Source organism: Lepidochelys olivacea (genome assembly GCF_965140295.1).
Source record: "Lepidochelys olivacea isolate rLepOli2 genome assembly, chromosome: 5".
In the NCBI taxonomy this organism is placed as follows: Eukaryota; Metazoa; Chordata; order Testudines; family Cheloniidae; genus Lepidochelys; species Lepidochelys olivacea.
This window is the reverse complement of record NC_140415.1, coordinates 23,508,620-23,531,888: the sequence shown is the minus strand read 5'-3', so window position 1 is coordinate 23,531,888 and position 23,269 is coordinate 23,508,620. Positions and strand designations below refer to the sequence as shown.

General features: G+C 40.7%; 1 protein-coding gene across 2 annotated transcripts in view; it reads left to right on the top strand.

Moving 5' to 3' along the window:
- The window catches only part of MTMR12 (myotubularin related protein 12), a 62,186-nt gene that overhangs the window by 10,495 nt on the left and 28,422 nt on the right, over nucleotides 1-23,269 (top strand). The window contains exons 2-8 of one of the 2 annotated variants that reach the window (XM_084629647.1): nucleotides 8,371-8,425; nucleotides 10,032-10,171; nucleotides 16,081-16,153; nucleotides 16,823-16,953; nucleotides 19,122-19,215; nucleotides 21,269-21,392; nucleotides 22,244-22,319. In XM_084629647.1, coding sequence (XP_084485773.1) covers nucleotides 8,371-8,425; nucleotides 10,032-10,171; nucleotides 16,081-16,153; nucleotides 16,823-16,953; nucleotides 19,122-19,215; nucleotides 21,269-21,392; nucleotides 22,244-22,319 — 693 coding nt within the window. Of the gene's footprint in view, nucleotides 1-8,370; nucleotides 8,426-10,031; nucleotides 10,172-12,147; nucleotides 12,217-16,080; nucleotides 16,154-16,822; nucleotides 16,954-19,121; nucleotides 19,216-21,268; nucleotides 21,393-22,243; nucleotides 22,320-23,269 lie in introns of those variants that run through there. The other variant, XM_084629648.1, reaches the window with a different exon arrangement.

Here is a 23,269-nt window from a genome sequence, read left to right as displayed (position 1 = left end):
CCAAAATAAAGTCTGATTACTTTTCATAGTGAAATCCTTCCTCTTGCGTTTCAGAGCAACCTTTCTGTCTGGTCAGTATGCGGTCACATGTCCCCAGAGTGTTCAGTGTAACCAGAGGCACTTTCTCTGCATGGTTTGAATTTTAAAGTTAGTATCAGGTCTCCCGTATAACCTGGCTAGCCCCTCCTCTGGACAAAACACATGCTACTAGGTTTCATTTTCTTTTAACCTCAAAACAATGTTAATATTTTCCTGATTCACACCTGTCTGAACATAACTCTCTCCCTTCTGTAAGTCCCCATATTCAATGGATCCTTTCCAATAAACATTTCTTCTCCAGGGGGTTCCAGATCATGGTGGGTGCTCTGCAGGGGCGGTCCAGATGCAGGGAGTGAGAGGCTTGGTGGGATGAGGATTCAGGTGCAGGGGGTTCTGAGTGTGTGTGGGGTGCTAGATGCAGGTGGGTTGGACAGATGCCCTAGAGTGATTCCTGCCCCCTGAGGCCAAGGAGCGATGGGGGAGCGGAGGGGACGTGCAGAGCTTCCCCCAACCAGGGAGGTCCCTGGGGGTTGGCCCCAGCTGCTCTAGGGAAAGAGGAAGTCCCATTACCCCCACCCCCTTAGCAGCTGAGCCAGGTGCAGAATTCCAATTCCCCCAGGAGTAATTCACTCGCTCACTCACCTGGGCTGTATACCGTATGCTAGGGAAGCAGCTCAGTTGCCTGGCTCTCCTTGGTCTCTGCCCTCCCCTTATACAGAGAACACCTGGGTGGCATCACTGCTCCCCCGCCCCCCGAACGTTGCTCTGTGCCCCCCTAAGGGGCTAGGGGGGAGAGAGCAGAAACTGAAGATACTTTGTGCCTGCCAGTCAGTTCCCCACATGGGTTGTGCAGTGAATCAACAGGAGCAGCTCTCCTGCCCTTCCCTTACGCAGACCATGTGGGGGAAACTGCCCAGCAGGGTACAGAGCTCCTGATGTCACCACTAGTCCTGTCCTACATTCCTCCGCAGGGAGGAAGCAGGGCTAAGGGAGAAATCTGGGTACCCCCCCTTCCCAATGCATTGCTTCTGCAACATATCTGGGGGAGAAGATGCCCCCCATCTGCACCCATGCAATTACTGAGTTTACTCTCACAGTTGTACTGGTTGAATGCAAACTAGATACAGTTATACACCTTGTTTGAGACACTCCCTTAACTATTAAACCCAATTAACTATTTTAACACCCACATTGAGATAACTAGGGACAGTTCACACCTCTCAGCTGTTTCAAACTAAATTGATGTTTATTTCCCAAATGCAAACTGATGTAACCTTCAATCCTAAGGATTTAAAACTTTCTTAAATTATAGTTTGTGGTCTATGCTTAAAAATTAGATGGACTTTGCTATGTTGCTTAGAGCTATGAAAAAGTTTTGTGCCCTCATCTCCATAGTTAGATCAATCCAACCCCTGGTATAAATGCAGCTAGGTCAACTGAAGAATTTTCTGTCAGCCTAGTTACCAGCTCTTAGATTGACGGATGTGGATATCTGCGAACCATTTTTGCAAATCAGATGCAGATACAAATTTTGTACCCGTGCAGGACTCTACTCATGTACTTTGTCCTTTGTAAGCTTTGTTGTGCTTCTTTGAGACAGCTGTTTTGACAATTCATGGTAGTTGTGGTAGCTTGTTTCTGACCCCATTGATGTCTTTGAAGGTGAAGCCATGGGCTAAGAACTACTGAATGGAATGGAACACATAATCGAAATACTCATGGTGGTCTGACCTATTGAAGAGGCAGGCAGATGCACTCTGCACAAGCTAGAGCCTTTGCAATGCTTCTGTATGGATTTCTCTGGCCAGGAGGAAATTATGCTTCCTAGCAAATTGGAGATGAAAGAAGTTACTCTTTGCCAGTGATGCTACCTGGTTATTGAGGCCTGTTACTAAGACTCCAAGGCTGCATACTGCTTTTAGGAGGAAGACCCCTTTGAGAGGGAAGTCAGCATCTTGACTAGTTCTTCAGAATGTTTCCCTCTTCTTACAAACATCTCTTCAGTTATGCCTGGGTTTAGTGTTAGCCATTTCATCCAGATGATGATTCATAGAAGGCATTGTGACATCCCTGTGATTGTGTTGGTTATACCTGAGGAAAATAATGCAGCTAAATAATTTTGTCATATTGTTGACCTCTCGCTACATCTCCAAACAGTGATATGGTAGATATTGATGGGATTGTGCAGGTGAAGTTTTTTGGGGAAGAGGAGTAATTGCCCCACACTACATTCATGCTCCTTTTGGAGAGAGATGATTTCATGGTACACCTCCACCCTGACATAATGGGCTCCTCAGGAGCCAAAAAAATCTTACCGCATTATAGGTGAAACTGCGTTATGTCAAACTTGCTTTGGTCGCAAGCATTTCCATTATTAATAGTCACTTCCCGCCCCCTGACTGATCCCTCAAAATCCCCGACCCATCCAACCCCCAACACCTCCGCTCTCTGTCCCCTGACTCCGTTGACCCCTATCCACACCCCTGACCGCCCTGCCCCCAAACCTTTGAACTATCCAACCTCTCCTCCCCAGCCCCCGAGACCCTCTGCCCCTTGTCCAACACCTCAGCCCTGGTCCAGCACTCTTAACATGCTGCTCAGAGCAGTGTGTCGGAGCCTGACACGTTGATTTGTCAGAGCGCGCAGCCCCGCTCCCCAGAGCGCTGCTTTACCACGTTATATCCGAATTCGTGTTATGTCAGGTCGCATTATATCGGGGTAGAGGTGTAATGCTGTAACATCTATCCTAGTTATGTCCTGTAAGCAGGTCAGTAGTAGTTTGTGCTGTGTGTTAAAAACTATCTGAAACCTGATTAAAAGGATTTAGGAATCAAGACATCTACCAATATCATAACTGTCAGCGTACTTAAGCAATGGAATAAATTGCCTAGGAATCTCCATCATTGGAGGCTTTTAGGAGCAAATTAGACCCACACCTGTCAGGGGTGGTCTAGATAATAATTAATGCTAGGATTGCAGGGGACTAGACTAGATGACCTCTCAAAGTTCCTTCCAGTCTTATGATTCTATGTATAGCTTGGCTGCCACCACTTGCTGACTTTGGCTAAGATAAGTGTCACTGGAAAGCTACATTTATCTAGGCTTCGCAAAAAGATCTCAGATTTTATTTCTGAACAATTATGTAATAGACGATATCTAATTTGCAGTTTGTAGAACTGGTTAAATTTCACAAACAGTACGTTATGAATAATATCCCTTCCTTAAAAAAAACAAAACAGGGAGTACTTGTGGCACCATAGCCACAAGTACTCCCCGTTCTTTTTGCTGATACAAACTAACACGGCTACCACTCTGATCCCTTCCTTAGTGGAGCTCACAGGAATTGGTCCTCATGGACAGCACTTGATTGGATATGCTTTATTGCCTGAACTCTAGCTAATCAACTGAATAGGTAGTGCAGAAATCAGATTACCTTATCCTAACCCTAATCTTCATGGGCTTTATCTTCAAAACATTTATCTTTTTTTTTGTGAAAATATAAATGCTTTTCTGCATCATAGTACTCCAGTTGAGGAAACTGCCCTCATACATAGGATACAAGACTAAGGGCTTGTCTACATTTGACATTTATTGAGGGATAACTTACTTTTCTTTAGTGACTTCTGTCCACATACAGAATCTTCTAGTGCGAGTCGTCTGGCATTTTACTGTACGTTATTGAACCCACTTAAAAAACCCACTTCCAGGGAAGTGGGATGAGAGTACCCGCCATGAAGTAAGTGTGGATACATCTCCGTCCTGAACAACTGTTGCATATCTCCAAGTCCTTCCACTTCTATCATACACAGCTTTGCCCTTTACCTGGATTATTGTTTTGTTTACCGATATACCCGCTACTCTTCCAGAGTTATCCTGAATGGATGTCACTTTCCTATTTAAAAGCTGGTGTGCAGCCAAGTGCTGTCCTTTGTGGTTCCAGCTCATGGGGATTCACATACCTGTTATGACTGCTCCATCATCAGGAGTATGCCTTGTGCTTAGCATTGTCCTATGCAGATGTCCTGGACTTCATTGCCCTCTGGAGAGTGGAGTGTGTACAGGCTCATCTGAATTCTAGCCACTGCAGTCAAAAAATCCCAGAATGCATAACCGTGATGGAGCAATAAACCATAGGCTGTCCCACCAGAATACTTAGCACTTATTTTGAAACTTTGCTGTACTGTGTGACTTCATTGATACAAGGAAAAAGTACCTTAATCATCTTAACACTGCAGTATTGTGCACTGCTCACATCGGTTGCTCCAGATAACAGATACACAAACACTGCAAAAAGTTTCTAGTGCAGACATGCCCTAATGCTATTCCCAGTCTAGCTGATTTTCCTGGAGGTTCAGGCTTCGGAGACTGTTGCACAGAGAACTGTATCAAAGCTGGAATGAAGGGGGCAATGTCTGCGTTTGATATCCTCCTAAAGCACAGGCTGATTTTTTTGGTTGCTTGGTGTGGAATGCCAAAGGTTTTTATTTTTAATTTTTTGCAGGTATAACAGCTGTAGTAGGTATTTTGGGTTGCTTTGGTTCAGAGACTGCAAGCAATCTTTCTGTATTGAGAACTGTCCAGAACCTGAGATGAAACTGCAAATCCATAGAGCCCCAGCAGAAAATTCCATAGTTTCTCCATCAGTTCCTATGAACGATGACTGAAACAAGGTAACTTCTAGCTGATAAATATGAGTTTAGAGGGTTAAGATGACTCGGAGGTTGCCATTTGTCTAGGAACAGTTGAAGTATATCTCTTTTTTCCCCTAGGGCCGTCAGGCAAGGAGAAAAGGGTACCTAATCTGCTCCAAAATAAATGGGGAGGAAGCAGTAGATTCATACACAAGGTACTAGATTAAAACATTCTAATATTAAAAACTATAAATCTACTTTTAATTGTCACCCGCTGTCCAGGCTTTTCAGAAGAAGATAACCTGCACTCTGAAAAATGTGCCTCTATTCCTCTCCCAACTTTTCAGTAAGTCTAATGTAGAGGTCAGGCTTGAGTAGAAGGATGGGTGGTCTGGGTCAGGGAATAAGGCTAAAGAAAAGGAGACAGATGGGTAACTTTTTGGGATGCAGTTTACCTTAATGTAAAATTCCTGCATACTACCAGTAAAGACCCTTGGACTACTTGAGGATACAACATATCTGCTTAAATTAACCTTCAGAGATGTTTCTTAAAAATGACCTTGTGCCCTCTTTCTGTCTGATGTAGACAGAAGGCCTGACTTGTTTGAAAGTGTCTTTTCTTGTTTTTTCTTACAAAGTAAGGAATGTAAAGTCTGATCCTTCCTTATTTTTCCAGGAAGATATCCTGGATGTCTGAGATGTGTATTTTGAACTCATTCCTTAATTGAGGCAGTGAGAAGTCTAAATCTTTAGCAGACAATTAGTTTCTCAAATTTATATCTGTTAACTGAAATTATCAAGGTATCAGGCTGTTAAACTACTTATTAACAATAGTTGTCACACTCAGGTGTGTTGCCATTTCATACCAGGTTTCTCAAGCAGATGCAAGTTGAATTTCTAATGCAGAAAATATTCTTTTGGGAAAACCTTTCAGGTTGTCCTTTTTGATCTTTTATAAGGCTTTTTTTTTTTTCTTTGTAGATCACCTTTAACTAAAAAGGCCATCTTGTTTTGCCTGCTTCTCTTCACAGGACTGCAGCTATACATTTCAGAGATTCTAGCTCACCCCTTTTAAAGACAGTCCGATGAAGTGAGCTGTAGCTCACGAAAGCTTATGCTCAAATAAATTTGTTAGTCTCTAAGGTGCCACAAGTACTCCTTTTCTCTTGTAAGTGTTTCAGTTTGTGTTAACTGATGGACGTAAACTTTCAAAAATCCACGGCTGTTCCCATTGATTTAAGTGAATAATTCTTTTGGTTCTAATTTTGCCAACTGCCTGCTAGTGAGCCACAAGTAATCTCCACGGGATAAATTAACATTCATAGCCATACAATTTTGAAACAGAGAAAGTTGTTTTAAATAGTCTTAATTATGTATGTTAAACTTGGCTTCAGTAGTTTAGGAAAACTAAAAATAAGATCATGTTTGTCCATCAGAAGGAAAGCTGGCTGGTGTGTGCACATGAACTAAGCACACAGGAATTGCAGAGCTGGCTGTGTGTACATGTGCGACTGTGTCTGTGTTCTGAAAAATGGGAACTATAATTCTTCATCAATTATAGCAATACTCTCTCCCGTTGATGAAGCGTCAACAGTGGGGGAAAATAGTTCAGTTTTCCTTATGTTCGTGTTTGTGTGGAGGTTTGATGTAATGTTGGTCTGCTTTAGTGAATTACTGGAGTTGCTGCCTGTAGACAAACTTTGTTGATTTAAAAGCACTTCTGAATTTCTGAACTCTTCAGTTTCATTTAATTGTTTCAAGCTTCCATTCATGATACAATAAACACACACGAGTAGCTGTTATTTTTTCCCCCTCTTCCATTAGCTGTCATCTTCCGTCTTGAATTTTTTTCCATGATTGCCTTACCTTACTTTTTTTACAAGTTTAACTACCTTTTCTGTCTTCTGTCCCAGCACTCAATACTTTTTGCTGCTGACCTGCAAAGGATTCCTGGTATTTTGTTTGGGATGTCTGTACAGCAAAGAAAAACCTGCAGCTAGCCATGCCAGCTGACTCTGGGATCCTGCAGCATGGAAGGGTTCCAGAGCTTGGGCTCCAGCCCAAACCCAAAAATCTACACAGCCCCTCAGCCAGAGCCCTGCAAGCTAGAGTCCGCTGGCAGTTTTTCTTGGCTGTGTAAACATACCCTTTTCCTTGTTAGATGCTGATAAATAACGTCACCATTTTGCATGTAGGTTCTTCTGGGTCTGGATACAAGTATCTGTATTTATATGCCTGGATAGGAGTTCTTAATTTTGTGTTTGTGCCAGGAGGTATTTCTCTTCCTTTGTGCTTAGCTTGACAAGACTCAGGCATACTGTTTATTGTTCCCTCTTATTTTGACCTTTAATAAATTTCCAACTGGCTTTCTTGGTTGAGTCACAATCTCTTATTAGAATACTGGGCACAAACTAACCTTAGTTTGCAACAGCTGTGGTTCCTTTGGTTTTCCAGTTAACCAGTAGTTCTCCACAAGGGCTCCTAATGCATGTTAGGTGAAGCTGTTCATTGTGACTCCAGGGGGGCGAGGGAGCATTCTGAACTGCCTGTGCAGGAAGGATTATGTTCTTTGATCTTGGGAGGCTACAGTAAGGTTGCACTAATCATGCTGAGTACCACTAAGGCTAGCGTAATCAATATTAAGACCTTCTCTGGGACCCTCATCTGGGTTGTACTGTGTGTATGACTCTTAATTGAAATATGCCATGTTCAGTTTGTGTAAAGGATTTCTGTCTGAGCTTCTGGAGTCACTTTCTGTGAGATCTCTTTAATAGTGACAGTGCTTTTTAGGTGTAACTTGCATATTTTACTCCCTTGTTTGTTTGTTACATTATAGTTACTAAAATATAAAGCTTCATGGCACTAGAAAGATGCTACATAACTTCAATACTAATGCTATAGTTCTGACAGATTTGTCTTATATGGAGACCATAGTGGATGTGTAACTTTAGGAGCGGGGAAGTTGGGGAAACTAAATTTTACTTGAGAAATTTCTACCTACTTGTGCTGTTACCTGTGCTAAAGGTACTAATGGCAGTGATGCTGGCTTTTTATTTAATATCTTTTTTACTCAGTCCTGAACTGGATACTAGTTGGGTTCCCAGCACAGAGATTTAATCTTCATTTTAAAAGAACTGCACAGTTTCACGTTATGGGTGCCAGCCACCAACTTAAACATAAACATGGTGGACAAATGACCTATAAGAACTACTGCCAAACTTGGTCTGTTTTAAAAGGGGAAAAAAGTCACACTTCTGCCTAGAATTTTTTTTACCTAAGGTTATTAATAAATTGAAATATTAGAAGGAAAATATCTCTTCAGTTTTATTTCGTGTTTGACAGCGCTCTTATTCAGATCTTTCACAAACCAGAAGAGTAACAACTTTTTTAAATTAGGAAAATTACTAATATTGCAAAGACTATTGTACAACTACAAATATTGCATGAGGTGTTGGGGCCTCAGCTTCTAGCTCTGGTCTGAAATTTATTTCAAGTGGATGGTGTCCTTTTAAATATCCCTATCTCTTCTCTCTTGCAAACTGAAAAGTTAATAACTTTTTTCCCCCTGCCTCTTGAACGGAATAGTGCTTTGCTGATCTCTGAGGTAATCTAGTGTTTACATTTAAGAAAGTCATTCTGTAAATGGTACTAATGTATTAAAGTTCTTTTCAAAGGAACAATGACTCTTCTTTTGTTTTAGGAAATACACATAAAGGAACCCATAGAAAAGGAAGTAAACCTTCACTTGTTACCAGGTAATTGTTGTGTTACATTGTGTATTGAATTTAGAACTCAAAATTATGTCTTTTATATAGCCACATCTTCATAAGAAAATATTCTCATTTGTTTGGTGCAGTAAACGCTCAAGAGACACCGGTATCTTGAGTAGTAAAATAGAGGATGAGAGGTAAGTAACCATACAGGCTGAATGTTCTGTTTTTGCATCTGCATGGATTGTTCTAAAATGCAAAGTTGGTATTTCTGTTGAACTTGAGTACTGTGTTTATAGGTGTCCTGCATGGGGAAAAATTGTGCTCAGGTTTTACGTTTCTTTATTTTATAAAGAAGACTTAGAAGGAATTTAGGAAAATATATAATATTAGAAATGTAGGTCATGTCTTGGCTGAAAGCCTGACTGGAGAGCTAGAGCAATGACCTCAAGAAAACAATGCAAGTTGAGCTATTGAAAAGATTTTTAGTTACAGATCAAAATTACTCTTACACTTTTGGGTTTTTTTACACCTATTCAACTTCAGTGACTAACCTTTTAGATAAAAAGCCTTTGGTAAAGATAATCCCTTTTCCCTTTGATTAAGATGTTAGAAATCACAATAAACATCCCTGAGATCTTCCAAATGTTCTCCAACAAAAATGGGAGAATGTAGCAGTAATAAAATAAAAAGTCAAGCCTTTGCATTCTTCATAAAGATGCTAGAAAGAGCACGAGCCCAACTGTTTAGAATTCTTTAGTCCACTTTTAAATCTTTCCTGTATCCTATAAAAAATCAACAAAAGCTAGTGGAGTTAGTATTAAGCTTGGAGGTCAGTCTTTGCATGTGGGATATAGAGCTTAATTCTCGCCATCACAGATCCATAATGACACTTACAAATGTGGTCTTAAGGCCTTGGAATGTCCTCAGAACCTGTATACTGTTGGTAACCTATCAAATGCATGTCATGATTCCCAGCCAAAACATCATTAAGATAATTAAATTTGTAGGTAGAAATTGATGCAAAGCATTAGAATGCTGTAGGTTACAAAAACTTGACAGTGAGAGAAATTGTAATTGAGACTTGATTTCATGGAGGTTTCAGAGTAGCAGCTGTGTTAGTCTGTATTTGCAAAAAGAAAAGGAGTACTAGTGGCACCTTAGAGACTAATCTCCCAAGACACTTGGTGCAATCCCTGTCTACAGCACAGGGAGGCAGCATTACTTTAAGCTTCTCCAGAATTATGCCTCCAATTTGAATCTGGAGCAGCCACTTGGATTGGACCCACCCTTACATCTAAACTCAATATATTGCTTAGATGTAACTGTCCACAAGGGTACAAATTGTAATATGGACATTTGTCCATTAGAAATTAAGATCAGCAGTTCATTTCAAAGGCCATTGATTTGTTTTTTGGTTTAAACTTGAACCAATAATCTATAGATAGAATGCCCAGTTGAGAAGACATCAGTCCCATGAGCTATTTCTCTGATTTTTCTGGCACTTCTGTGACGTGGTAAACTCAGCCAGCCAATGCATTGGAAGTTGGACTCAAAGTTAATGTTGAGTTGGAGATTGAATAGATGACTTTGTGTCTTAATATCTGAATGTTCCATTACGCTGCAAGCTAAGACTGTTTATTTCAATCAGGTGAATTGCTGCTCTGTGAGGCAAACACAGTATTAAAGTGTGTACAAGAAGATGGGTCAAATCGTGGAGCCTGCGGGAAACTCATTTGCACAAACTTCAAGATTGCTTTTCTTGGTGATGAATCTGCTTCAGATGATAACGTAGGAAGACAAACTTCATTTGGCTAAGTCTTGTGAATGTACTTCTCAGTAGCAAGTAATATACACTGCCTCTATGCAGCCTTTTTTCCCTTCCCCATTAGAGGGAATGTTTTATAAAGAAATGAAAAGGAAAGCTTTGTAGCAAGCCTTGAGCACCACAAACTCACTAAACCCAGTTTGTACACTCACTGTCCCCACAGGACCCTCTGTGGCACGTAATGATTAGCAACAGCAGTCTCCTTCTTAGTCATGACAGATAACTTTTATTTCTTGAGTCCATCTCTTCTGTGAGAGGTCACAATTTTCTCTTCAAAAGCACCAGTTGTTATGTCCCAGAGTCAGAACAGAGTGCTATGATAAAACTAATGCTGTCCTGTTTCTAGGTGAAGTCTCAGTCTCTAGTTCTCATGGCCTGTTTTAGAACTACTAAACTACTAACTACTACACCCTATTGAAAATTGTTCCTGAGAATAATGCGTTTTTATATTATAATACTCCCAAGTTTTAGGGAAAAGATTAAGTCCATGGCTATATTGCAAGTGGGGATGGGACTAAAAGCATTCTTTTGAATAGATCAGTGCAAGCCCCTGTGGGCCCTCTTAACAAATTTAAACCTGGTTTATATCAATTCCTTGTGAGTTGGTAAGGAATCTGTATAGGTCAAGCTTAAATCTATTTGAGTGTCCACACAGGGGCTTTTACTGGTTTAATTACATCTTAAAAACACTGCTTTAATTAAAAAATAAAATACATCTTTATTTAGACCCATGAAACTTGTAATGTAAAGTCTAGCCTTAGTTATTTATCTGGCCCCATTACTATAGTAATTGCCCCACAATTGCCCCATTGCCCCACAATCTTTTATCCTCAAACCCTTGTGAGGTACAGAGCTACTAGCCCTAATTTATAGATGCAGAACTGAGGCACGGAGGAGCCTGGTCTACACTACAAAGTTAGCTTGACGTAAGTTGCCGTGCATCAACCTATTTGTGCATGTGTCTGCATGCAAATTTGTGTCCTGCTGATGTAAGCACCTTGTTTTGCTGTGTTGTCGTAACCATCTCCTTGAATAGCATTGAACCCTGGTCCACCTACTGAGATCAGTGCAGCGTGAAGGTAAACACTGCATGACCTGTGTCAACCCTGACAGTTGTTCAGCAGCTGTCCCATAGTGCAACAGTTGTGAACTCGACTGCCAGAGGTCATGGAAACTAGAAGCCTTCCCACCCCCAACCCCCGGCATGTATTTTTGAAATGCCTTTCATGATTGTGCTCCTTTGTTGTGGGCAGTTGCCCAACCAAACATGCTGGCCCTACGCCCTAGATGCGGTCCTGCCTGGAGTAGACAGGAGATGTTTGATCTCCCAGGCCTCTGGGGGAAAGAGGCTATGCAAGCCCAGCTATGGACCAGCTGTAGAAATGTAGACTTCTACAGGCAGATGCAGACAAAGGAGTACATCAGGGATCCGCTGCAGTGCTGCATGAAAGAGAAGCAACATGCCACAAGGCAAGGGAGTGCAACAGATCTGTGCTGAGCTGTAGACATATCTCTTTAACAATGAGCTGTATGTGTTCTTAAAGGTGTGTAGTGGGCCTTCACTGATATCAATATGGGCTGGTTAGTGAAGTGCCCCCAGTGATCCACCAGTGCTTGCATAACCATAGAAAAATAGCCTTTTCTGTTCATGTACTCTGTGGTGTTGCCGGTTGTTAGAGTGGGGTTGCCACTTTCTTCTCCACAGTCAAAGCTGCTCTCATTCTGGTGTCCCTGTCCTGGAGGGCTGGAGCAAGCTTGGCATACAGATCCAGGAATGTGGCTTTTCAGATTCAAAAATTCTACAGCCACTGCTCATCATTCCAAGGCTACGTTATGATGCAGTCCCACCAGTCGCTGCTTCTCATGCCTAGAAGTGGCACTTCACCATCTGCACTTGCTGCATGAACGCTACCAATAACCTTGAATTGTTTTTTTTGTTTTTTGTTTTTTTGCTATGTGGCTCAGCAGACTATCCTCCAAGAAATCGTCATGTCCTGTGGGTCTGCAGGTATAGGAGAATTGTGCCTCCTTTATTTGTAATATTCATGAGAATAGTGCAGAGCTCTGCAGGCTCCATTCTTCTGTCAGTAAGGGGGAGACCGAAGACTGGCAATTTTAAATATAAAGTAGGGCTGTCGATTAATCACAGTTAACTCACACGATTAACTCAAAAAAAATTAATTGCAATTAATTGCAGTTTTAATTGCACTGTTAAACAATAGAATACCAATTGAAATTTATTAAACATTTTGGATTTTTTTTACATTTTTATATGTATTCTGTGTTGTAATTGAAATCAAGTGTATATTTTTTATTACAAATATTTGTACTGTAAAAAGGATAAACAAAAGAAATAGGATTTTTCAGTTCCCCTCATACAAGTACTGTAGAGCAGTCTTTGTTGTGAAAGTGAAACTTACAAATGTGGATTTTTGTTTTGTTACATAACTGAAATTTCAGAGCCTACAAGACTACTCAGTCCTCCTTCTTGTTCAGCTAATCGCTAAGACAAACAAACATGTTTGTTTACCTTTACAGGAGATAATGCTGCCCTCTTCTTATTTACAATGTCACCAGAAAGCGAGAACAGGCATTTATTTGCATGGCACTTTTGTAGCCAGCATTGCAAGGTATGTACATGCCAGATATGCTAAATATTCGTATGCCCCTTCATGCTTCAGCCATCATTCCAAAGGACATACTGATGATGCTCGTTTTAAAAAAATAATGCATTAATTTATGTCCCCTGCTCTGTTTTACTCGTATTCTGCCATATATTTCATGTTATAGCAGTCTCGGCTGATGACCCAGCACATGTGTTCTTGAACTGAACAACTTTCATTGCAGATTTCACAAAACTCAAAGAAGGTACCAATGTGAGATTTCCAAAGATAGCAACAACGCTTGACCCAAGGTTTAAGAATCTTAAGTACCATCCAAAATCTGAGTGGGACGAGGTGTAGAGCATGCTTTCAGAAGTCTTTAAAAGATTAACGCTCCCAACGTGGAAACGACAGAACCTGAACCACCAAAAAAGAAAATCCACCTTGTGCTGGTGGCATCTGACCCATAATGAAAATGAACATGTGTCAATCTGCACTGCTTTGGATTCTTATCAAGCAGAACCTGTCATCAGCATGGACGCATGTCCCCTGGAATGGTGGTTGATGCATGAAGGGACATATGAATGTTTAGTGCAGGGGTGGCCAAGCTGAGCCTGAGAAGGAACCAGAATTTACCAATGAACATTGGCAAAGAGCCACAGTAATATGTCAGAAGCCCCTCATCCGCTATCCCCCTCTAGCCCCCAGCCCCTTCTGTCCACTAGCAGCCCCCCAATCAGCACCTACGCCTCCCGCCCACCGCAATCAGCTGTTTTTCATGTGTAGGCGGCTCTGGTGGAGAGGGGGGAGGAGCGAGGGCATGGCAGGCTCAGGGGAAGGGGCAGAGACGTTGGGGGAAGGGGTGGAGTGGTGGCAGGACCTGGAGTTGAGCAGTGAGCACCCCACAGCACATTGGAAAGTTAGCATCTGTAGTTCCAGCCTTGGAGTCAGTGCCTATGCAGGAGCCACATATTAACATCTGAAGAGCCGCATGAGGCCCTGAAGTTGCAGGTTGGCCTCCCCTGGTTTAGTGCATCTGGCACATAAGTATCTTGCGATTCCGGCTACAACAGTGCCATGAGAATGCCTGTTCTCACTTTCAGGTGACATTGTAAACAAGAACCGGGCAGTATTATCTCCTGTGAATGTAAACAAACTTGTTTGTCTGAGCGATTGTCTTAAGAAGAAGTAGGACTGCGTGGACTTGCAGGCTCTAAAATTTTACATTGTTTTATTTTGAATGCAGTTTTTTGTACATAATTCTACATTTTTAAGTTCAACTTTTATGATTGCACTACAGTACTTGTATTTTTCAATTCATCTAATACTATTTCTGGTTTTTTACAGTGCAAATACTTGTAATCAAAAATATAAAGTGAGCACTGTACACTTTGTATTCTGTGTTATAATTGAAATCAATATATTTGAAAATGTAGAAGATATCCAAAAACATTTAAATAAATGGTATTCTATTATTGTTTTAAGTGTGATTAATCACAATTACTTTTTTTTTAATTACTTGACAGCCCCTATTATAAAGTGTGAAAATTATAGGATATGGATGGTATTGTGGGATAGAGAGAGCTACATGTTGAGGTCTGACCTCCCAGCGCTTGTCGTTTCTATCTCGCAACACATTATGAAATGTTCCCAAAAGGCATCATGCCAGATGGCAGCACATGGCACACTGGGATACCTACCCATAGTGCTTTACATCAGCCTAAGTGCTCTTGGTAAGTACCTGCTGCACCAACATAATATGCACATGCATGAGTGATATAGAAACTTTGTCATCTGTATGCCAGTGTAACTTGCGTTGACCAAAGTTTGTAGTGTAGACATAGCCTAAGTGACTCGCCAAAAGTCACCTGAGAAGTCGGTGGCAGAGCAAGGAACTTGAACTAAGGTCTCCCAAGAATCCCACGTGTAGTGCCTCAACCACTGCACCATCCTTCTCAAGATGTGTAAGACAAGGTATTTTCTGAACAGGTCTTGCACAGCTGTGGAGAATCCTTGATTGAGGCTAACTAATTCTGGCTGTTTACACACTTTTTCCCCCTCCAGTCCAGGAGATCTTCAAAACGGTGTAGGGAATTGACATCTTCCCTTAACTTAGTTTACTTGGACTGTGCGCTCTTCAGAGTGGGAATGGCCTTATGTTTCTACAATAAGATCCCAGTCTTTGAGCCTTTGGGTGCTCCAACAATAGAAATAAATAATCCCCTTATCGGCTTTGAAAATCTCAACAGTCCTTTTGTCACCTGGAATCTGATAGGAATGTTAGGAGTCTGTAGAATGTGAATAGCTGCATGACACATGTTCAGTGTCTGTTTTAAATTAGACATATTAACAATTAAATTAATAAGAACCAAAAAATCAAATTTTAATTTGAAGTTAGTACAGCTAAAAACATTTATTTGGAAGACTTACACTTGTAACAGTCTGCTAAAAAAAATCAACTTTATTACTGCTATGCTTAATATATAGAAGCAACAGAGCACATCTGCCAAAGTGACTTAAAAATTATACTGAATTTAACCAGTTTCATAGAGCACAGTGTTCTTCAGTGACATTGGAACAAAATGACTTCCTTTTTTCAAATATCTGAGGTTAATCTAGGAACTGAAGCACTGAGTTGGTGTCAGAGAGAAATCTGAAGTTATTTTAGATTACTCAGCCAAACCCTCCCCCCAAAACTCTGTACAGTTAATTTTGTGAACTAAACTAATTGAAGCAAGATTCTAATTCCATATGTGTAGTACATGTGTTTCTTGTAGTAGTGTAGTATAGTATACTTGATATGCATGGCAATACATCAGACTAAGATTAAGCCCATTCTGAAAATTAAGTTCTAGTCTAAAAAGTGATTGCAAAGCTGGCATGATTTAATTTTATGTTTAAATTTAATTTAATTTCATGATTTAATTTCAAAAGTCTTTAACTATAAACCCTGCAAACTTGTGTGGGATTTTCTTACTCATGTCACTATCAATAACAAATTCTGCAGACCAGATTTTGCCTGCCTTTAAAGATATTACATAACTGAAGGCTAGAAAACAATTTGGAGTAATACAACTAGTGCAATCTCCCACTCTTGCTTTGAAAAGCCAATTAGTGACAAGTATTTAGCTACTTTTTACTTAAGTAAATATATATTTACTGAATACATAGGATATAGCTCTCTAATGGGAAGGTGCCATTGTTTAGTTTGACTATAATGGGCTTTATTGACAGGAATTTTGTATAACATGAAATGTTTTGTCTTATAGGAGCCAGAATTTAAGAATAAGATCATAGGAGAAAATGACATAACTCTGCATTGTATAGACCACATTTATGGAGGTAGGTTTGCTTCCCCATTTCCCCCTCTTACGCCCCCCCCCCCCCCGGCTGGTGGCTGTGTGCGCACCAAAGATTAGTTCAGATAAGCACCCTACGGTAACTTTTAAATTCTATCTGAACCAAGGTTCAGAGGTTTCCACTAGGCCCTATAGCTTTCCCATAAAACCGCCCCTCTTCTGGATTATCTTGAAGGAAAGCCTATATGCTATCATAGTTTTATTTGAAGTGACAAGTTAAGTCTTATTTGCTCCCACGGCAACTTGGTGGGCTTCTTTCCCTGTCCTTTCTGGCACAATTTAATGCCCACGCTGAAACTGTGGTTAGCTGCTTGTGGGAAGCAGCCAAGGGACCAGTGAACAGCATAAGAGAAGCCTCTGCCCTGTTCAGCAAACCAAACCAATGGTGGTATGTAGTCAGAACTAAGAACTGCAGCCAAAAACTCAGTACTCTCTATTTGAGTGAAAAAGAGGAGACCTAGGACAGAGCACAAAATCTTGAGATTATCTCCCCTGTAAAGATCCTGTTGACAAGTATGTCTGTCTGCACTGCAAGTCTGTGTTTTAGGATACTTAGTAAAACTCTTAAGTTGACTCGGTTTAGCTGGGACCCCAACAAGAAATGCCAGAATTTTTAATGTTATATTCTTTCTTGGGTGTTTTACCTCTGTAGTTTACGATGAGAAAAAGAAATCTCTGTCTGGACAACTGAAGAAATATCCAGATAAATTAATTATCTACTGTAAAGATCTTAGAGTATTTCACTTCTGTCTGAGGTACACAAAGGAAGAGGAGGTAAAAAGGGTAAGTATAGCAACATTACATATTTGATAACTTTTTTCCCCCTTAAAAATCAGGGGTGGGATGTTAACAGGCTATTTTAATTACAGGGAAACGATGTAGGATTTCTGGAGAATAGGGAGACTGATTTGAGAGCTGTTCACTGAAACCCTTATGACAAAGCTTGCCTTTTGAGTCATTCACTGTTGGGGTGAACTATCATGGAAAAGTCACTCTTTGGTTTGATTAAACTTGCTTCTTTAACCATCTTTCTTTGTGTGCATCTAATAACTTAAAATGTCGGGTGCACTGGCTTTTACTGTGGAAATGTTCTACCAGCTTGGAAATACTGCATAAATTGCTCTAGAGCTTGTCTAGCTAAAGAATATAATGTAAGCTGTTGTACTTGTTGTACTGCCTTGCTAACCTTTTATCTTCCTGCTACCTTGTCAGCTCCCATCATAAACAATTCTCTGATAACTTGGCATGCAAATTATTTCTTCTGACACTGAAGGATTTATTTGGCTTTCTTTGAATTAGAACTTAAATTTTAAGACAATGATTAATAGTTGGCTTTTGAGTTGTTTTACAGTTTGGTGTAGCTAGTTTGCCTCCAGACTTAACTGTACTTTTAAAAGGTTTAACACGTTCAGTATACATACCTTTTAATATTGATCTAGGGAGATGTAGTATTTTCAAAGGTAGGTGATTTTCCTGAGTCACACAGTAAGATTGTAGCTTCTAGGAATAGAACTCAATTTTCTTGGATCAGAGACACAGGCTGATTCACAACACTACATCTACCTTATACACACCTGTCAAGGTTCCTTCTCCACTCTAAACTCTAGGGTACAATGTGGGGACCTGCATGAAAGACCCCCTAAGCTTATTCTTACCAGCTTAGGTTAAAAGCTGCCACCACCAGAGTGTTACACAAAGAACAGGGGAAGTGCCCACTTGGAAATGTCTCACACCCCCTTTCCTGGGGAAGGCTTGATAAAAATCCTCACCAATTTGCATAGGTGAACACAGAGCCAAACCCTTGGATCTTAAGAACAATGAAAAAACAATCGGGTTCTTAAAAGAGTTTTAATTAAACAAAAAGTAAAAGAATCATCTCTGTAAAATCAGGATGGTAAATACCTTACAGGGTAATCTGATTCAAAACATAGAGAATCCCTCTAGGCAAAACCTTAAGTTACAAAAAGACACACAAACAGGAGTATACATCCCATTCAGTACAGCTTATTTTATCAGCCGTTTAAACAAAACAGTCTAACACATATCTAACTAGATTGCTTACTAACTCTTTTTACAGGAGTTCTGACCTGCATTCCTGCTCTGGTCCTGGCAAAAGCATCACACAGACAGAGAACCCTTTGCCCCCCCCCCCCCAACTTTGAAAGTATCTTGTCTCCTCATTGGTCATTTTGGTCAGGTGCCAGCGAGGTTGTTAGCTTCTTAACCCTTTACAGGTGAAAGGGTTTTTTCTCTGGCCAGGAGGGATTTAAAGGTGTTTACCCTTCCCTTTATATTTATGACAACACCAAAGTACATTCTCTTGGTAAGAATTTCAGTTCTGACCTTTAACATAAAAAAACCAAAACCTTCAACTGAGACGGCTCTCGCCAAAAGGTGTGTATGAAGAATGTCCAAGATTGACATTACACAAACAAGGGAAATAACTAGGCAGCATAGTTGTCTAAATGCACACATGCAACTCCTGCTGGTATTAAGGGAGTTTCACACACACATCATAGGAATGTACTCAGGTGAAATATCAAATACCTTGGTGTCAAAGGATGCACTGAAACTAAGGTTGAGTCCTAGTCTAGGGTGAAATTCATCTAATGATCTTTCTAAACTCTTAAGACATTCCTTCAAAAAAAGTATAAATCTTTACTAAAGGGCTCCAGAAAAATTAAAGTGGAGTAATGTTATGATTTCAGGATTGCCCTTTAAATATAGTGCTAGACATAGGAGCTGCATAGATGCTCAGGCAAAGCCATCTTTTTGAATTTTAAATTGGGTCTTTAATATCTTGCTACATTTGAATCTTATTGACACTGTCCATTTAAAATGCGTAATCTCTTCCTCTCCTTGGCTTGCCTTTGAGGGTCAGCTGCTCTTTGCATCAGCTGGCTTGTATTACAATCTGATATATACTTGTATATTTGTTGATCCTTTCTTAGATCGTCAGTGGCATAGTTCATCATAGCCAGACTCCTAAACTACTTAAACGCTTGTTTCTGTTCTCTTATGCAACAGCTGCGCCAACCAATGCAGGTAAACTTAGTTCTTTATTTTTTTTAGTTTGTTGTAACTACCACATGCTGTCATTCCTGCTTCCCAGACTATACCTGCGTGTGATTTTTAGTGCCCAGAAGTGTGCTAGACCTATGACAATATCCCTACATTTGGCAGAGTTATAAGCCTCTGAACATTTTCATTTGTACATGCTAAGCAGAAAGCGCTAAAATCTCCAAACGTGCCAGCTGCATGCTCCTAGCCCCCAATGGGCTTTTGGTGTCGTTTTTTTGTATGTAATATAAAACTTAAATACAATTTTTAGCCCAGAGAAGGTGGTCTTCATATGCCCACTTAATGAGCCTAAGGGAATCAATTCATTATATTAAGCTAATGCTAGAGGTTGCACAAAGCCTGCAACTTGCAGGCAAGAGCTGGTATTTTCAGTAAAAGTCCTGGACAGGTTACGGACAATAACCAAAAATTCATGGCTCATGACCTGTCCAGGACTTTTACTAAAAATACCAGTGACTAAATTGTAGCCTTATTTATGATCAATTTGTGCACACATTTGGCATATACAATTTTTTTCCCCAATTCCAACAAAATACTGCTGTTGATTTTTCCCTTTCGTACTTCTTTCTATTTTAGCTAAAATACTGTCAGAAGGGTGAATGTAACTTCCTGCTCTCACTTTTTGGACTCAGTGAAACTGTTCTTGCATCATTCAAAAGAGATTTTGCATATAAACACACCCACCCTTATTCCAGGATTGGATTTCCCCCCAGTCATCTAGGAAAGATGCACTGATCAGCCTAGCATGGATGGTAACTTAAATTTTACTAATCCAGCAGGTTTATCAGTGAAACGCATCCTGCAAAATAATTTAAAAGTTCCAATTTAGCCATATCTGGTTAAGTCGCACAAAGTGGCTTGTTTATTTTGAACAAGCAAAGCAGTTGTAGATAACGTCAATTTCTTAAATTGCCAGTTTTAATAGAAACCTAGCTGATGTAATAGTGCTGTTCTAATGATGTTCCTGCTGATTCTTCATTCCTTGTGCACCCAAAACATCTATTTATTTTATCAAGAGGCGTTTTGATGCACCATGATGTTGGCTCAGGCATTTAGCTTGAAATTGAATTTTTTTTTTTTTCAATATTCCAGTAGGGTCTGAAGATCCCAGCTAGCATTGAGGTCACAGTGTTCTTGGCACTGAACACTAGTGACAGGCCCTGTCCTTAAGAGTTTGATCCAAATAGACTAGACAAAGTGGGAGAAAGGGATGCAACATATAAGCAGAGTAAACAGTGTTGGTTGCACGTGTTGCAGAGCACATGGTAGGTCTTGTCTGTAGACTGCTAACTAGCCTTTAAGCATATGGGAGCACTATTAAAAAATATATGTATAGATCTTCGTGTTCATCCAGGACTGAATTAATACCCCTAAAGCCCCTGCTGCAGCCCAAGGCCAGAATGGCTTTGTTAATTAAAAGGCAAGTTGAGTATAGCATTAATAGCCTTGATGCCATAATTGTGATCATTTAGTTTTAAATTAGGAAAAAGACTAGTATACAGGTGCCCCACAAAATTTAATAGCCCTGGGCCCACAGGAAAATTAATCCAGCCCTGTGTGCATCATCACTTTAGGAACGCTTGTCTTGATTTAAGCAGCATTTGACTGAGGACCAAGTAGTAAAGATCAGACAGAAGCATAGAATGTTCTGTACAAAGGCACATTAACTTGATGTGTTCAAAGCATTCATATATTAGGGGTTCTGTATATGCACTGGGTTTAAAGTGGTTGCTTTACAATGAAAAATGCCTTTGTGATAGCAAAGTAATTACAACTGTCTCTGTAAACCCAAAAAGAAAAGGAGTACTTGTAGCACCTTAGAGACTAACCAATTTATTTGAGCATAAGCTTTCGTGAGTTGCAGCTCACTTCATCGGTTGCATAAAAGCAGAAAATGCACTGAGGCTGTTTTTATACACAGTGTATGTATATACAGACATACACAGCGAATACAGACTAACACGACTGCTACTCTGAAATCTGTAAACCTAATATCTAACTGGATTTCTGTTGACAGACACACAAAACCAAACTGTGATGTTTGATGCTATTAAGGATTGGCGTGAGGAGTTGGAACGGACCAAAGGGAACATGAAATATAAAGTACTGAGTGCCAACGAAGCCTACAAAGTCTCTGAAAAGTAAGCTTGAACTCAAGTGTAAGAGTGCGTGTGGCAAATTCAATATTGAAGTCACTGTTCATGTTTCAAAACATGACTGATGAACACCAGTGGTAAATCTTTACGTCCCATGTTGAATCCATCTTCCAACTCATTTCTCTAAGGCCTCAAGCATCCTAAGAAACACTTAGGCCTGGTGTATGCTTAAAAATTTTTGTTGGCATAGCTGTTGTTCAGGGGTGTGATTCCCCTCCCACCACTAATATAACTAGGTCAGGTATAGTCTAGTTTAGACACTGTTATTTCAGTAAAAAGGTCCTTTGCCAGTATAGTTTACTCTATTCGGGGAACTGATTTAGGCTGCTACGTTGGCCCGCTTCCCCCCCCGAAACCCCAGCCAAACAAAAAACCGCACCCACAGATCCTCTTTTGCTGATACACAACTCTCTCCACTGGAGGGAGTTGTGTGAGTTTGTATCTGTCAGCAAACCCTTTCAAGTTTAGACAAGACCTTATTTTCAAGTGGAAATCCTTTAGTTTTTAAGATTCAGCAGCATTAAGGTTTTCATTAAACTTTTGACTGCAGATATGTACCAACTCTCAGAACAATGGAATGCGAGTTCTCAAGATACTACTAAAGCTATCTGGATAGCATATTGCAAGTACTTAGCCTTCAGTATCAAATGTCTTTAAAAGTTGTACATTTTATTGTGCGCCTTCCAGAACATAGCTGCTGCTTGATGTAGGAAATTGGGAATTACTAATTTATTCAGATTTTCTGATTTTTGTGGCTAGTACTTCCAGCATCATACAAGGGGCATTAAATCTGCTGTGGAATTCTTTGCTGTAGGAAATGTTTCTCTTTTCTTTAGATTGCCATTGTATTTTGTTGTTCCCATGTCCCTCTCTGAAGAGAGGATCTTGCAGTACCAAGGAAGAGGCATTCCTGTGAGTATACATGTGATGCTGAAGTGTGAACAAATGTAGATGAGAAAATTTTAACTTGTACTTCAGACAGACTAGTCTATAAATAAATTATGCATTATTTAAGTACATTAGTCTTAATGTAGTTCATATTGCACTATTAAAGTCATTTCTGTAACAGCAGACTCGCCTGTAAAAGTGGAAGCAGCAGCTGAAAATAGAGGTTATACATAAAGCTTCCCCTTTCCCCTAAAGAACATATAGAGCAACAGTCTTTACTTTACCTCTCATTACATATCTGAATAAGGCTATGAACAGATGTGAGAGTATTAATGGACCCCACACGTGCTCATGGCATTTGCTGACTAGTCTGTCGTCCTTGAGATTTTGAGGTTCTCCAGAGGCACTTGTTTCTTGGCATCTGCAGGACTCTGCTTGGTGCTGGGTTGCTGTGCTTATGACAGTACTTCAGCAGTGAGTGTTAAGGCACTGAATGTGTGGTCACATCATAAGAACAGATAAGGTATGGTGGAGATAAGAGAGCAAGGCAACTTTTTTATATAGAGACTGCTGATCATCTTAGGTCAGTGGTCCCCAAACTTTTTAGGATCTTCTCTCTCTTCCCCCCCCCGCCCACCTCGCCGGGGTCCAAGGCTGGGGGTGGTCTGGGGTGGGGCCAGGGGCTGAGGCTGGGGGCGTGGGCAGGAACAGAGCTGCAGCTGGGCTGTGGTGGGGGCTGGCAGCCAGGTGCAGCTCTGCTCCTGGCTCTGCCCCAGCCTCAGTCCTGGGCCAGGAATGGGTTCAGGCCTGGGGCCAGGATCTGGGGATGCAGTTGCGGGTGGGACCTGAGCAGAGCTGGGAGTGGGGAGGGGCTGGGTGCTGCTCTCTCCTGCCCCCCTATTGGGATTGGCCCCAGCCCTGTCATACCCCCCTGAACATTCCTCTGTTTGGAGACCTCTGTCTTAGGTGCTGAG